The 14513-nt window shown below is 43.7% G+C and overlaps 1 protein-coding gene across 3 annotated transcripts in view; it reads left to right on the plus strand.

Annotated features, from left to right (window-relative positions):
- Positions 1 to 14513, plus strand: part of SLC6A17 (solute carrier family 6 member 17) — a 116736-nt gene that overhangs the window by 55925 nt on the left and 46298 nt on the right. For all 3 annotated transcript variants that reach the window (XR_010090772.1, XM_063451982.1, XM_063451993.1), the window contains exon 3: positions 4222 to 4379. Coding sequence is in view for 2 of the 3 variants with exons in the window: in XM_063451982.1 (XP_063308052.1) it covers positions 4222 to 4379 (158 nt within the window). In the remaining variant the exon portion in view is untranslated. The remainder of the gene's footprint in view (positions 1 to 4221; positions 4380 to 14513) is intronic.

Below are 14513 nucleotides of genomic sequence, written 5' to 3' on the forward strand. Positions count from 1 at the left end.
ACACCATGCTGGAGGTCTGTGCATATAAGCAGGCCACTGGGCCATAATAAACCGGTTCATTGTACCCTTCATCAAGTCTTGGTTGATGTTTGGGTAGCTCAGAGTTATAATCACTGCTTCACTTAAGGACCTGGGAGACTTCAACGGATATACTCAGTCGGAGTATAGGGGATCCGTTACAGCGGCTTTTTAAAATGTATTTAAAGTTATTTTCATTTTAGTTTAGTGATCACATTTTCATTTTTAATAAATCAATTTTTAGTTTTACGGTAAACATTTTTTTTTAAAAAAAAGTAATTCTTTGGTGGCATCTTGTGGCTGCATTCTGTATTACACCTGTAATTTGAGTTTAGCCTCAAAATTGCCAGTGGTGTATTTTGGTGTTGTGCTGCCCTTGGCATCACTAAACATGGGCACCCTCCTAATATAAATTTGCCCCAGTCCTTTCTGTCAAGGCCTCATGTCTTCCTGTTTAAGACCAACACAGTACTTTTTATTATACTAAAACACCCCAAAATACGCATAACATTTATAGGAACCCTCACAAGTATTATATCTCTGGATAGCCTGGGTCTGAGTGCCCAAAGTCTGCTAATAGCGCTCAGATCCCACGAACAAGAGTGCCGCTGCCTGCATTCGAGAGACGGCCACCATTTTCCAGAGCACGTGTTGTTCAGTTATACCAGTGGTAGTCAACCTTTTTCTACCTACCGCCCACTAATGCATCTTTTTCGTTGAAAAAATGTCCTTACCGCCCACCAGTTTTCGCGCAAGTGCAGATTTTTTTTAGAAAGGAGGGTGTTTTAAAAAATTTAATGTACGTACATTTATCTTTTTATTTCTACTTAATACATGTTTATAATGTTTTTAACTTTATAAAGTTTAATGAGAAAACAATAAAGTAAATTGAAATTACCTTTACTAGTGATTAATGAGATCCTTGAGGTTGATGCTGCAAGACTAAATATTTGATATCTGGTTCGATTTTCGTAAGGAACAAACTAAGGTCTCCTCTTTTGGTGATACTCAGACGACTTCTCTATGTGCGCATAATATGATTTCTCATTTGTGCGTCAGCTCCTCTCCACTCCCTCCTCAATTCCCCTCCCCACCTTTTTTTTCCCCCTTTTACATTTTTTTTATTTTTTAACCTTCCTTATAGCAATGCCCAGTAGGAAGGCTGAGCTAGGTATCCCACTTACTATTACTTACTATAGCCCACTATAACAGACAGGCACACATACATACATACAGACACACACACACACACACACACACACACACACACACATACATACATACAGACAGGCACACACATACATACAGACACACAGCCAGGCACACATACAGACATACACACACAAGACACATACATACAAACATACACACACAGACATGCATACAGACACACACAGACATGCATACAGACACACACAGACATGCATACAGACACACACACATAAGACATAGATACAAAGGCACATACACACAGACAGACACAAGGCACACATACATACGACACACATACATACAAAGACATATACACACACAACACATGCATACAAAGACAAGACACACATACATACAAAGACACACATACATACAAAGACACATGCAAAGACACACACATACATACAAAGACACATACATAAGACACACATACACACACATACAGACACACACATACATACAAAGACATACACACACATACAGACAGACAGACACATACAGACACATACAGACAGACAGACACACACACACACGACATACATACAAAGTCAAGACAGGACACACATACACACAAAGACACATACAGACAGACATACACATACAGACAGACACATACAGACAGACACACATACATACAGACAGACACAGACACACACATACAGACAGCCACACACACACATGACATACATACAAAGACACATACAGAAACAAACACACATAAAATATTTTAGACACCCTGTTTCCTACCTTTAAGGTGCAGGAGGGTGACTTTCCCTGGGGTCCAGTGGTGGCTCAGGTGGATGGGAGTCAGAGTTCCCACTCTGACTCCCTGGTCTTCCTCCCGCGCGGCTCTCAGTGTTAGCTGGGAGGAGTGACGTGCAGTCACTTCCTCCCAGCTCCGTGATGTAATCACAGGGGGCCCGGTCGCACTGTTAAAGCGCCCGGCGCTGACCGGGCCCCCTTACAATCCACATCCATCGGGTGGCCCTGACAGCATGGGCCACCCGATGGAACCCTCCATATGCGGCCCGCCGCCGCAAATGGTGATGGTGGTACCCGGTCGCAGGGGAACCGCCGGCTCGCACCCGCCCGCCCTCCGGCGGGGGGATGACAGTAGGTCCCCCCCCAGTGTGTATCAGGGTCACTGAGGACAGGTGTCAATCCATATCTGCCAAGTGACCCATGGGTTATACGAATGGCGGCCACACATAGAGAGCACTTAAGTTTGTGGTTAGTTTGTAGTTAAGGAGCCAGGGGCAGTGGCGTACACACAATCCATGGGACCCCGGTGCAAAACTGATCCATAGGCACCCCTCGATCTGTGCCGTCCCTCCCGCCGAGGGCCCTCCCCCCCGCCGAGGGCCCTCCCCCTAGACACATACATACAGACACACACACATACATACAGAGACACATACACACAGACAGACACACACATCCATACAGACAGATATATACAGACACACACCCCCCCAACAGACACAGACACATACATACAGACACACATACATACAGACACGCACATACACACACACACACACACAGACAGACACACACATACACACAGTCACATACATGCACACACACACACATACATACAGACACACACACATACAGACACATACATACAGAGACACAGACACATACATACAGTCTGTATGTATGTGTCTGTATATGTGTGTGTGTATGTGTGCGTATCTGTATGTATGTGTCTGTGTGTCTGTATGTATGTATGTGTCTGTATGTGTGTGTCTCTGTATGTGTCTGTATGGTACAGACACATACATACAGAGACATACACACATACAGACACACACACACATACATACAGACACACACACACATACAGACACATACATACAGAGACCCACACATCCACACAGACAGAAAATATGTTTCCTACCTTTTTCAGGAGGGTGACTTTCCCTGGTGTCCAGTGGGGGCTCAGCCTGATGGGAGTCAGAGTTCCCACTCTGACTCCCTTCTCCTTCCTCCCGCGCGGCTCTCTGATAGTTGGGAGGAGTGACTGGGGCTGTGACTTCCTCCCAGCTCTGTCTGATATCATCACAGGGGGCCCGGTCGCACTAACAGCATGGGCCATCCGATGGATCCCTTGAAAGGTGGCCCCGGCGGTTTGCTGCGCGGGGCGGGGCCGCAAAACATGGCGGCGGGTACCCGGTCGCAGGGGACCCCAGGGCGGCCGGGCCTGATTTAGACTAGCTGACTTAGACTAGCGGCAGGCACCCGGTGATAAAGCAGTGCCTGCCACTAGTCTAAGTGCCCAAGCTGCTAGTGCTCTGAGGTGAAAGAGGGAGCTGTGGGAGCTGCTGAAACGGAGAGGGAGAGCAGGAGGGAGCCATCAACACAAGATCCAACTGCACCAGGGAAAGTAAATTTCTGACAACTCCACCCCCTGGTGTAAACTACCAATGAGAGCACAGTAGGCAGGTTAGTCTACTAATGGTGACCTTTTTACCACCAGCCATAATGAACTTCATAAAGAATAAATAGGGGCTACCAGGTAACTAACTACTCCTCTGGGCTGCGATTATTAATGTTGATTATCTCAGCCAAGAAGGCAGGGTGGCAGTGTGTACACTGGTGCTGTGAGGGAGAATGGTAAGTGGAAGACCCTGTTTACCCCCTACTGGTGGGGCCTGGTACCCAAACAGCTACCAGGTCACTATAGCAGTAGGAATATACATTTGTAATCCTAACGCTGATGTATTCCTTTAACCCCTTCAGGACCAAATAAGGAATAAAAGGGAATCATGACATGTCACACATGTCATGTGTCCTTAAGGGGTTAAGCGTGATCTGTCTTTTTTACTGAAGCTAATTTGCCTTGCAGTTTATTTGACAACAATTTAAAGCATAGAGATATTTGATAAATAATGTTTATGGTGTACAGGTGGGCAGTGCTAAACCTATTCATCCCGTCTTATTATATTTGTATCTAAATAAGTTAATGTATTTATTTTGTATTCACAGGTGCCTATATGATCCCCTACCTGATTTTACTCATTTTAATTGGCATCCCTCTGTTCTTCCTTGAGTTGGCTGTGGGGCAAAGAATTCGCCGAGGTAGTATTGGAGTGTGGAATTATATTTGCCCTCGACTTGGAGGAATCGGCTATGCCAGTTGTGTTGTACGTAGAACATTCTATAATGCTTTCTTTGATTAGAGACAATATAAACTCATATAAAACGTTACAATTATATTTCATGTTTAGCGCTGTAACTTGTAAATATGATTTTATGTCTAAAACCAAACATTGCTTTGTGCTTTGAAGCTACATGTTAACATGGACTTCTTAAAGACACCTTTATTGTGGTGATGATATAAAAACTGCCTTACATTGCAGTCTGTAAAAGGCACAAAACACACAGCAATAGCTTTAAAAAGGGCACAAAACCATAGTTGCTGAAAATTTTAAAACGTGTACAGGAATATCTACAGCTGTGTCAGATTACAGCAGTGCTCTCACACTGGGGCCCGCAAGCTGCAAAGGGCCCATTCATGTGGCCCTCGCACTTAGGACTTCTTTCGTATGATTGGATTCAGCTAAACTATTTTTCAGTAATTCTATGTACAGGCACTCTTCTATCCGTATTGGTGCAAGGTATCGAGGTAGCACATTTACCTCCTAACAAACATATGACAACAAATGATACCGCACTCAATGATTTTGAATATAATGCTCTATTTAATAATTGATTTTACAAATATGGAAATATTTAGATATATACAAAAAAGAAACAAGAAAATATGGTAAAAATAAACTCTGTGGAAATGATATATCCTATGACAACCAATGTTACTCCATGTATATATATAAATCCCTACAAAATCCAACTTACTTATTAACAATAATGCTAAACTGCATTGATGTATTTGAGAGCCCAGATTACTATATGATAGATATCTTTGCAAAAAAAATGAAAAATGAAAAAACAACAAGAAATGAGAAAAAATGAGAAAAATATGAAAAAACTGGAAAAAATGAAAAAAGAAATAATGTATATACAGTCTCAGTGTGTACACACTATGATGTTTGGGTGGATCTCACCAGAATTTTCGTTGAGAAAGGTTCTGTTCCAGGCAAAGTTGTAATATGCATAATTAGATAGTAAACTGTCCACAGTGCACAGTATCTCCTTAGTTTTAATAATCCTGATGTTTCAACTGTGCACAAGTCGACAATATAATATATAGAAGTATAGATCAAAGGAGAGCTAGAAATGTCTTCCAGTCACATTTAGTCTTAATAAGAGGCTTTTTCGATCAGAAAAGGCTTCAATCTAATGTAACTTGCTACTCATTGGATGCAACATGAGTGCAACTCACCATTGGTTGCTGCATAATCCAACTGATAATGCCTGCAATTGTTTCTGTTATGGTGTCTTCTCTGATGATATAATTTAATATACCATGTATGTGTATATATATATATATATAGTTGATTTTTCATGCACATTCTTCACAATTGTAGATTATGCTAGCTTTAGTGTACCTATAATCTTAATTTTATTAATGACAGGAGGCGAGTATTTGCTTAAGTCTCTCTTTACTAGAACTCCACAGCAGCACAGAAAAAACAACCAATCAGAAAAAAGTTAGGTACTATAAAACTCCCCTCCCCATGCATAATTTCCTCTTTCAAGCTGCGACAAAACAGAATAAAAGGCAGAGAACATCATGGGGAAGAAACGAAGTCCTAGATACGATGAATATAACGACGTCCACCATCCGAGAGTAACCGTCAAACTAGATAGTGTTGATGGACTGTAAACTGAAACGAGAGAAAAACAGAATCGAACAGGTTGATTATCCAATGAAATGTAATCTGAATAAACATGTAGGTACCCAATGTATCAACTAAAATTAACCTTAATATGTAGATATCCCAACCCTACTTATGAAAAATAAACATAGATATAAGAAAAGGCGACAGGTAGCGCACGGGTAGAGACAACAAACAAAGTTGCATACGTACCTGATTAATCCAAATTTTTAACATAAAACAAGGGAGGGAAAAGAATGGGTGGGAAATACTCGCCTCCTGTCATTAATAAAATTAAGATTATAGGTACACTAAAGCTAGCATAATCTACAATTTTATAACATGACAGGAGGCTTCGTATTTGCTGTTTTAACGCCCAGTCAACAAATCCAACGCTGTTTGTTTCGCTGGTACCTATACTCGGGGTTACCCGAGCAATCCGAAATGGACTTTCCAACTGCGATAGATGACAATGCAGCGACCGATGGGAATGCCAGTTGATGAAGTATCCCAAAAAACGGAAAAACATCCTCTGCTGATAGATCCAATGTACATGGGGTCGCGACCTGTTACCTACCAGCTGGTCCATTGAGCTGGCAAACTGAACCTATTAGCCATTTCCTTGCAGTCATAAAATTTCGAAGGTCATTTGCGGACTTAGAGCCGCGATAAGACACTGCCACCATGTCTCAACTCTTGATGTATAAGGTTGCTCCACCGATCGTGCCAGGGTCACCTGGCAATGTGGCCTTGCAGGCAGATCTTCAATCTCAAGTAATGCGTCTAAGACCACCACCCAATCGCAATAAAACCGAGTGGGACCTGTCAATTCCTCCTGGCCTACTCGGTAAGATGTCTCCTCCGAGAATAAATTATAATGCAGGCAAGAGAGTGATCAAACTAGCCGTATCCAAAGTGATTACACAGGTCACTTGGAATATTGGAATCTTCGGACGCAGTAGCTGCAGGACTCCAAACGGGACGTCCATTCAGGGATCCGAACTGAACTTGTGTGGAGGAACGGTGGTCGACTATTCTGGGAGTAGCGAATCCAAGGAATAATCAAAGTGATGGGCAGAGCCAAACCGGAGTGCAGATTTCTAACCAGATATGTCCTCGTCTAGGAGTGAAAGGTGTCTGAGTAGGAGTCGGGGAACACCAGGTACCCCCATAAAGTCTTGTAGGTCTCCATGACGGTAGTTGAAAAGTAGGTTAGTGCAAATCCAGAACCGAACGGCTCCCGTGAGGGATAAATAGAGTATAGACGGAGGACCCCCATCTCCGAACCCTGATCGCCAGGTATGGCTTCCGAGGAGATGGGGTAATCCTGTCATCTCATCCCAAGATCGTAATGGCCGGAGTACTCACTACAACCGGGGCTACCGGTCTGGCCATGTGATCCATGCGAACGATTTACCTTCAGACCAGATAAAAGGCCTTCCTTAATCTTGTTACTCGAGCAGGGCAGTGCCCATTCGCTCTATGAAGGTCTCCGTGTCTCCTGTGACCTAAATATGGGAGAAACTGTCTGCGCAGTTTTCCGCAATGGTCTGGATATCCAAAAACAGAAAGCAATCCTCTGTTTATATGGTGCAGAATATACCAAAATCTGTACTCACGTAATACCTGAGGACCATCCGTTAGCTATATCATCACCAGGAGTGTGTGCCAATAAGTGGGAGACTCCCCCCGTTATACCTCAGTGAGAATGTCTCGCGTGGGTTAGAGCGGTCTGGATCCAGTAGATCCATAACAGGAGATAGAATAGAGAGATCCAGTCTAATATCTATATCTTGTATGACTAGGCAGTCCTCTATAACGAAATCAGTAGTACGGACGTCAGATCCAATTGAATGCAGGAGGGACGCCCCTCTATGTAGTCATCGATGTCTCGCACAGGTACAAGCCTGTTTGATGAGCAAATGGCCGGCCCCGTAGAGTGTCGAGTGTATGAGAGAGCCGAGATGATGGAGGGTCGCACCCTCCTGTGTTCCAAACTAGAGTCCCTAGAGACTCAGGGTGACCAATTGCAGGGTACACCAAATACCAATATCAGTATAAGGCTGGTGGCAATCTATGGAAAGAAACAACAATTGAAAAAGAAAACTACCAACTGACCACCCGGATCCCGTGCGCGCGCGCGGGGTCCAGGACGACCGTTGGTAGTCCAAGGAAAGCTGGAGACGTTCTCCGCAATCCACAAGCGCCCGGGAGGTCGGGGGAGGTCAAGTCAGGCCTCTCGACGACCCGAGCGAAAGGAAAAAGAAGTCGCGAAAACGAAAAAAATAAAAATAAATAAATAACGTAGACAAGAGAAAGATACATAAATTCTAGATCAGATAGAAGGCAAATAGCAGGCCGGAAGGTAAGACAGGTAAGCCCCACTGAACAGAGCCAGGAGCTAACCTAACGTGGGAAATAACTACCTATACCTCTAAGGATACCGGGAAGCAGATACGGAGGTGGATGTAAAAGACAAGGAAAAACACTGCGTTCTTCTTAGGTGTCTGAGCACCGATCCTTGCCTGTGCGAAGTTTACCCTGGAGATGTATGACCGGGGTCCTTATAAAAAACCCTGCCCTTCAGGCATGAGGTTTAGGGCCTACACCCTACCCACCATATTCAGATGGCCGTATACTGGTGTCCTCTTGGATAGAATGGCAATGGTGCCTGTCCGGGCACCTGTCTATTTCCATGTCACTGGTGGGCATCGGCATTTCCTCAGTGATATTCCCCCCAGGCCTGTGGCCTGGAAGGGGTTCGGCACCAATAGAGTAGGCCCGTCAGAAGGGCACAGGCCCAGCAGGCCAAACGAATGGGCACAGGGTAGTCGGCCAAGCAACTAGGCACGGACATAGCAGGCCATACAGATGGGCACAGACATAGCAGGCCGTCTTAATATGGAACAGACATAGCAGGCCGTCTTAATATGGAACAGACATAGCAGGCCGTCTTAATAGGCACAGACATAGCAGGCCGTTCTTATGGGCACAGACATAGCAGGCCGTTCTTATGGGCACAGACATAGCAGGCCGTTCTTATGGGCACAGACATAGCAGGCCGTTCTTATGGGCACAGACATAGCAGGCCAATCTTATGGGCACAGACATAGCAGGCCAATCTTATGGGCACAGACATAGCAGGCCGATCTTATGGGCACAGACATAGCAGGCCGATCTTATGGGCACAGACATAGCAGGCCGATCTTATGGGTACAGACATAGCAGGCCGTTCTTATGGGCACAGACATAGCAGGCCGTTCTTATGGGCACAGACATAGCAGGCCGTTCTTATGGGCACAGACATAGCAGGCCGTTCTTATGGGCACAGACATAGCAGGCCGTTCTTATGGGCACAGACATAGCAGGCCAATCCTGGGTTGTGTATTATTGTTATATTATGATAACATGTTATTCAAAATAGCGCCCTCCGATTCCGTAGCGCGTTACAATGGGTATGGAGTGAGTAATGGGGACCTCCGAGTTTCAGTAGAGGTCCCTAAAAATAGCAGATCCTCAGAGCATCCTGTGACATAGGACCTCTAGACGCCAACCCATAGGCAGTGTAATGCCGTATGAATAACCTGAACCGGGACTGGCAGTCCCTAAATGCCCAGCAGGCAAATAGTGGTATTCCATCCGTATTGGGTATAAGTGGAAGTTGTTCCAGAGGCTATAATGTCCATGAATGTAAGATACACTGAGCAATAAACTGTGAATTGGTATGCTCATGTACACACAGATCTGTTGGAAATTTTTTTATCATATTATAGATTACCATCATCATACCACTTGAAGGGTATTGAGACCATGGGCACTTCCAGGAGTAGGGCTAACGATAGCCAACTCAATGAATTCCCCCGGGAATCTGGTAAAAAATTATGGTAACAGCGTAGACTGGTCTCCTATACCAGTTTGAGTCAGAGCCAGGTCTGTAAGCGAGAAATATAAGCCATGGACAGAGAAATCATACCAGAGTAGTCTCATAGAGACCTCCAGCTGGACAGAAAAAATATACTGAGAAGGAGATGAATCCTAGAGTTAACTGGCACTGTAAACACCCTGTACAGAGTCAGTGAAACTGATTTCATATATACCTGTAACTCACAATAACCTGTGACATATCCCCTCAGGCACTCACAGAAAACTCACAGCGATCCGTGACATACACTGTCAGCAAAACTCACATCAATCTGCGATATACACAGTCAACAGAAACACGCAGCGATCCGCGATATACACCGACAACAAACCCACAGTAAACCGTGATACACACTGTCGGTAAAACTCACAGAATCTGTGATATACACTGTCAGCAGAGCAAAACTAATATGTGATATCTACTGTCAGTAAAACGAACGTGGTATACACTGTCAGCAAAGCAAAGCTAATATGTGACCTCCACTGTCAGAAAAAACTAATATGTGATATGCACTGTCAGTAAAACTAATGTGATATACACTGTCAGAAAAACTAATATGTGATATACACTGTCAGTACAACTAATGTGATATACACTGTCAGAAAAACTAATATGTGATATACACTGTCAGAAAAACTAATATGTGATATACACTGTCAGAAAAACTAATATGTGATATACACTGTCAGAAAAACTAATATGTGATATACACTGTCAGAAAAACTAATATGTGATATACACTGTCAGAAAACTAATCTGTGATCTACACTGTCAGTAAAAACTAATATGTGATCTACACTGTCAGAGAAAACCAGAGCAAGACAGAATATTAGCCAATAAAAACTCACAGCAGATAGGATATATATAATCCACTAAAAAACTCACAGTACTATATATCTGATGTGAAAAAATGCCCTAAGACACACAGTAATCTGAGATACACACTGTAAATATATAGTACATAGGAGAAAGTACATAGGATATTGTACATTGCCTTCCGTTCCAATCAAAACTGAAGGTAATCCGCCGGGGAAAAAGTGGGGCAACAATAGCCGCGATCCGACCACCGTGGGCGGAGGAGAGGCCGCGGGTAGGTGCACTCTCCTCCACCCGGTCGGCCGCCTGCGGCTCTGTGAAGAAGTTGAGCGCGGCGGTCGGCCACGTGGTGGACGGGGCGGCCACGTGGGTGAGTGGAACGGCCGCCGGGTACTCGCGTCCGACCGCGAGTACCTCGGTTGCCGGAATGGAACTAGGGGAACGGGGAAATCAGGAGGCAGCCAGAGGCTAGTCTCCTGAAACCCCTATACCGCGCAGGCAGCCCACGGAAAATGGCGGGCAAGGAGAGTGGGCAGTGAGGGGAGGGGGGGGGGAAGGCAGGGCGAAACAGAGAAACCCCCAAGAACTCCCCTAAAACTACCACCTGAAAGGGAAGGAATCCCTAAGAAGACAGGGGAAGCAAATGCAAGGCAAGAAGGACATATATATAAGCAGACAATAACACAAAAAAATTACATAATATATAGAAGTACAGAACACATGGTACTAAATAAAAGGTACAGACAACAAATAAGTAAATATACTAAGATACCAAATATAAATCCCAATAAATCATAATAAAACCCAAAGCCACCCACTATAAGCAGGAGGCAGTGGTACTCTGACCTGTACTGATGCGGAGCAGCAAAGAAAGAGGAAATGATGCATGGGGAGGGGAGTTTTATAGTACCTAACTTTTTTCTGATTGGTTGTTTTTTCTGTGCTGCTGTGGAGTTCTAGTAAAGAGAGACTTAAGCAAATACGAAGCCTCCTGTCATGTTATAAAATTCTTTTTCTTTATTACTGGCTTTAATCTCACTGTGGCTGACTGGAGTTGGTGGGAGTAACCCTCCATTGCACTTTCTTCACTCACGTGTCAGGTGAACCAGCTAGTTGGACAGATTATTTCATTGTTCCCAGGAGCCTTTCTGGCATTTCAGTAACTGCAGCCTGAAAGGCAGCTCAAACAACAATATGTGTTTGTGTGTCTGTTTGCTTATGTGTTCATTTCTTTGTGTGTTCCATACAGCAGTGTTTCTTTTTTTTTAAATTATTTTTATGTACGTCAATCCAGCCTCCCTGCCTTTGGGAGAGCTGGAGTGGATCCTTACCCTGGGGTCCAATGGGGATCATTTTCCCTGGGGTCCAGTGTATGGCTGCTGTCGTCTTTGCACTCTTCCAGCACTCCTCCCTTGCGCGCTGTATAGTGATGCCGGTGCCAGAGTGACATTGTAACCTGACTCCCGGCATCACTGCAGGGTGTGCTAGAAGATCATGAATAGTACAGCTCCCTCACCACCTTCATTGTCCTCAAGCCGGCTGCCTTCTGGGGGAGCTAAGTTGGTCAGTCAGCAACCTCTAGGCGTACCCCTTGCCTTTGGTGCGCGTACCCCGGGTTGAGAAATAAGGTCATAAACAACAGAGGGAATATCTATGAATAAATAATCTCTGGCATGCCAGCTGTTGAGAAGCTAAATTAAAGAACCAGCAAAAGAAAAAATCCTATGTTTTTTATAAAGTAAATAAAAAGTAAAATGTATCTTGAGAAAAAAATAAATAATGCTATCCCTGGGTTCTGAAGTCATCCATTAAACACTTGACCTTTCGTCTTGTGGTTTATGATGTCTCCAAAACCTTTTAATATGTAATTATTTTCCTGTAATGCACAAGTCACATTTATGTACTTTTATTTTCTCGCTCTCAAATAATTAAGCATCCAACTGAAGAAACACTCTAAAAAGTATATATATTGTGATACAGCAACCATACAGGATATCTGTTTACAGCCAAAACAACACAGTCCTCTATGGCAGCGTTTCCCAATTGTTGTTCCGTGGAATCCTAGGGTTACGCAAGAACAAAATTGGGGTTCCACCATGAATTGCCACATTCAAGATGGCCGCAGCTCCCTGCTGTTCCCGGAAGGTCGGAAACAGCAGAGATCACACGACCGCAATCTTTTTAAGAGATAGCAAGACTGCTGTTATGCATGCCTGCTATCAGCCCACCCTCCGTCAGCCATTTCATATCCACTCAGTGATAGAGAGTGGAAGCATTCAGGCAGATGCTCAGCTCACAATATTGGCCACAGGAGAAAGGATTTATTTTTACATTCTTTATTTTTGTCAGTGCAGTGTTATTCATACAAGCTGGTTTAAACATAACAGTAAGAATATGAGTGACAGAGAAAATCAGTAGTAGATGTCCGAAATACTGCACTTTTTTTTCTGTAAAAGAAAGTAATTCCCGCATATATAACACATAAAATAGCATGGCATGGAAAGTGAAAGGATTTTTCTTTTACTGCCTTTATAGATAACTGCCCTTTAGAGTAGTTCCCATTGTGGTATATGGGGATAGGTTTATTTATTTACATTTTTTTGTAGAGATTGTGCCAAAAGTGTGCAGCTGAAAACAAGTTACTGGGTTGGGCTTCTTATATTTTTTGTTGGTTAAACTTATTTACATATACTTTTTTCTGCTTACTATCTGTAGAAAACAGCATCCTTTGCAGTCAGGTAGTGAAATCTGTACTAAAGTGTTTTTTACACTCCAAGGCTGACTCTAAATCCTGCTTATGGTTAAGTTCTAAGTGCTTTATAAAACATCCTTTTCAGTCAGGTAGTAAGAACTGTTTTTTAAAGTGTGCTAATATTTTTGCTCCAAGACTGACTAGAAATCCTGCTTACATTAAAGGACCACTCTAGGCACCCAGACCACTTCAGCTTAATGAAGTGGTCTGGGTGCCAGGTCCAGCTAGGGTTAACCCATTTTCAGAGAAACTGCTATGTTAATAATAGGGTTAAGCCAGCCTCCAAATCCTCTAGTGGCTGTCTCACTGACAGCCGCTAGAGGCGCTTGCGTGATTCTCACTGTGAAAATCACAGTGAGAGCACGCAAGCGTCCATAGGAAAGCATTGATAATGCTTTCCTATGAGACCGGCTGAATGCGCGCCTAGCTCTTGCCGCGCGTGCGCATTCAGCCGAATGGGAGGAGAGGAGGAGGATCGGAGGAGAAGAGCTCCCCGCCCGGCGCTGGAGAAAGGTAAGTTTTAACCCCTTTCCTCTCCCCAGAGCCCAGCGGGAGGGGGTCCCTGAGGGTGGGGGCAACCTCAGGGCACTATAGTGACAGGAAAACGAGTGTTTTCCTGGCACTATAGTGCTCCTTTAAGTTCTTTGTAAGAGCTTTATAAGAAACAGCATCCATTGCAGCCAGCTTGTGAAATCTGATTTTTTTTTTAAGGTTAGAGAAGTGTTTTGTTTATTTTACCAACAGACAACCATGAATTTGGACATCTGGTTAAAACAAGGAACTATCAAGAGACAAATTTATGTAACTGTTCGTCACTTAAAGAAACTGAGAAAAAAGGTACAACAAGAAATCAAGAAAACAGATCCCAGTAGTAATAGTTGAATTTACTATTCCTCAAATAGACAAGTGACAAGTCAAAGTTAAAAAGAAAAGCCCACAATGCCATCCAATCTTCTTCTCAAACAATTAAAAGTAAATATAATGACAGCTACTTATCATTTGGATTCAC

Source organism: Pelobates fuscus, chromosome 1 (genome assembly GCF_036172605.1).
Source record: "Pelobates fuscus isolate aPelFus1 chromosome 1, aPelFus1.pri, whole genome shotgun sequence".
Classification (NCBI taxonomy): Eukaryota; Metazoa; Chordata; class Amphibia; order Anura; family Pelobatidae; genus Pelobates; species Pelobates fuscus.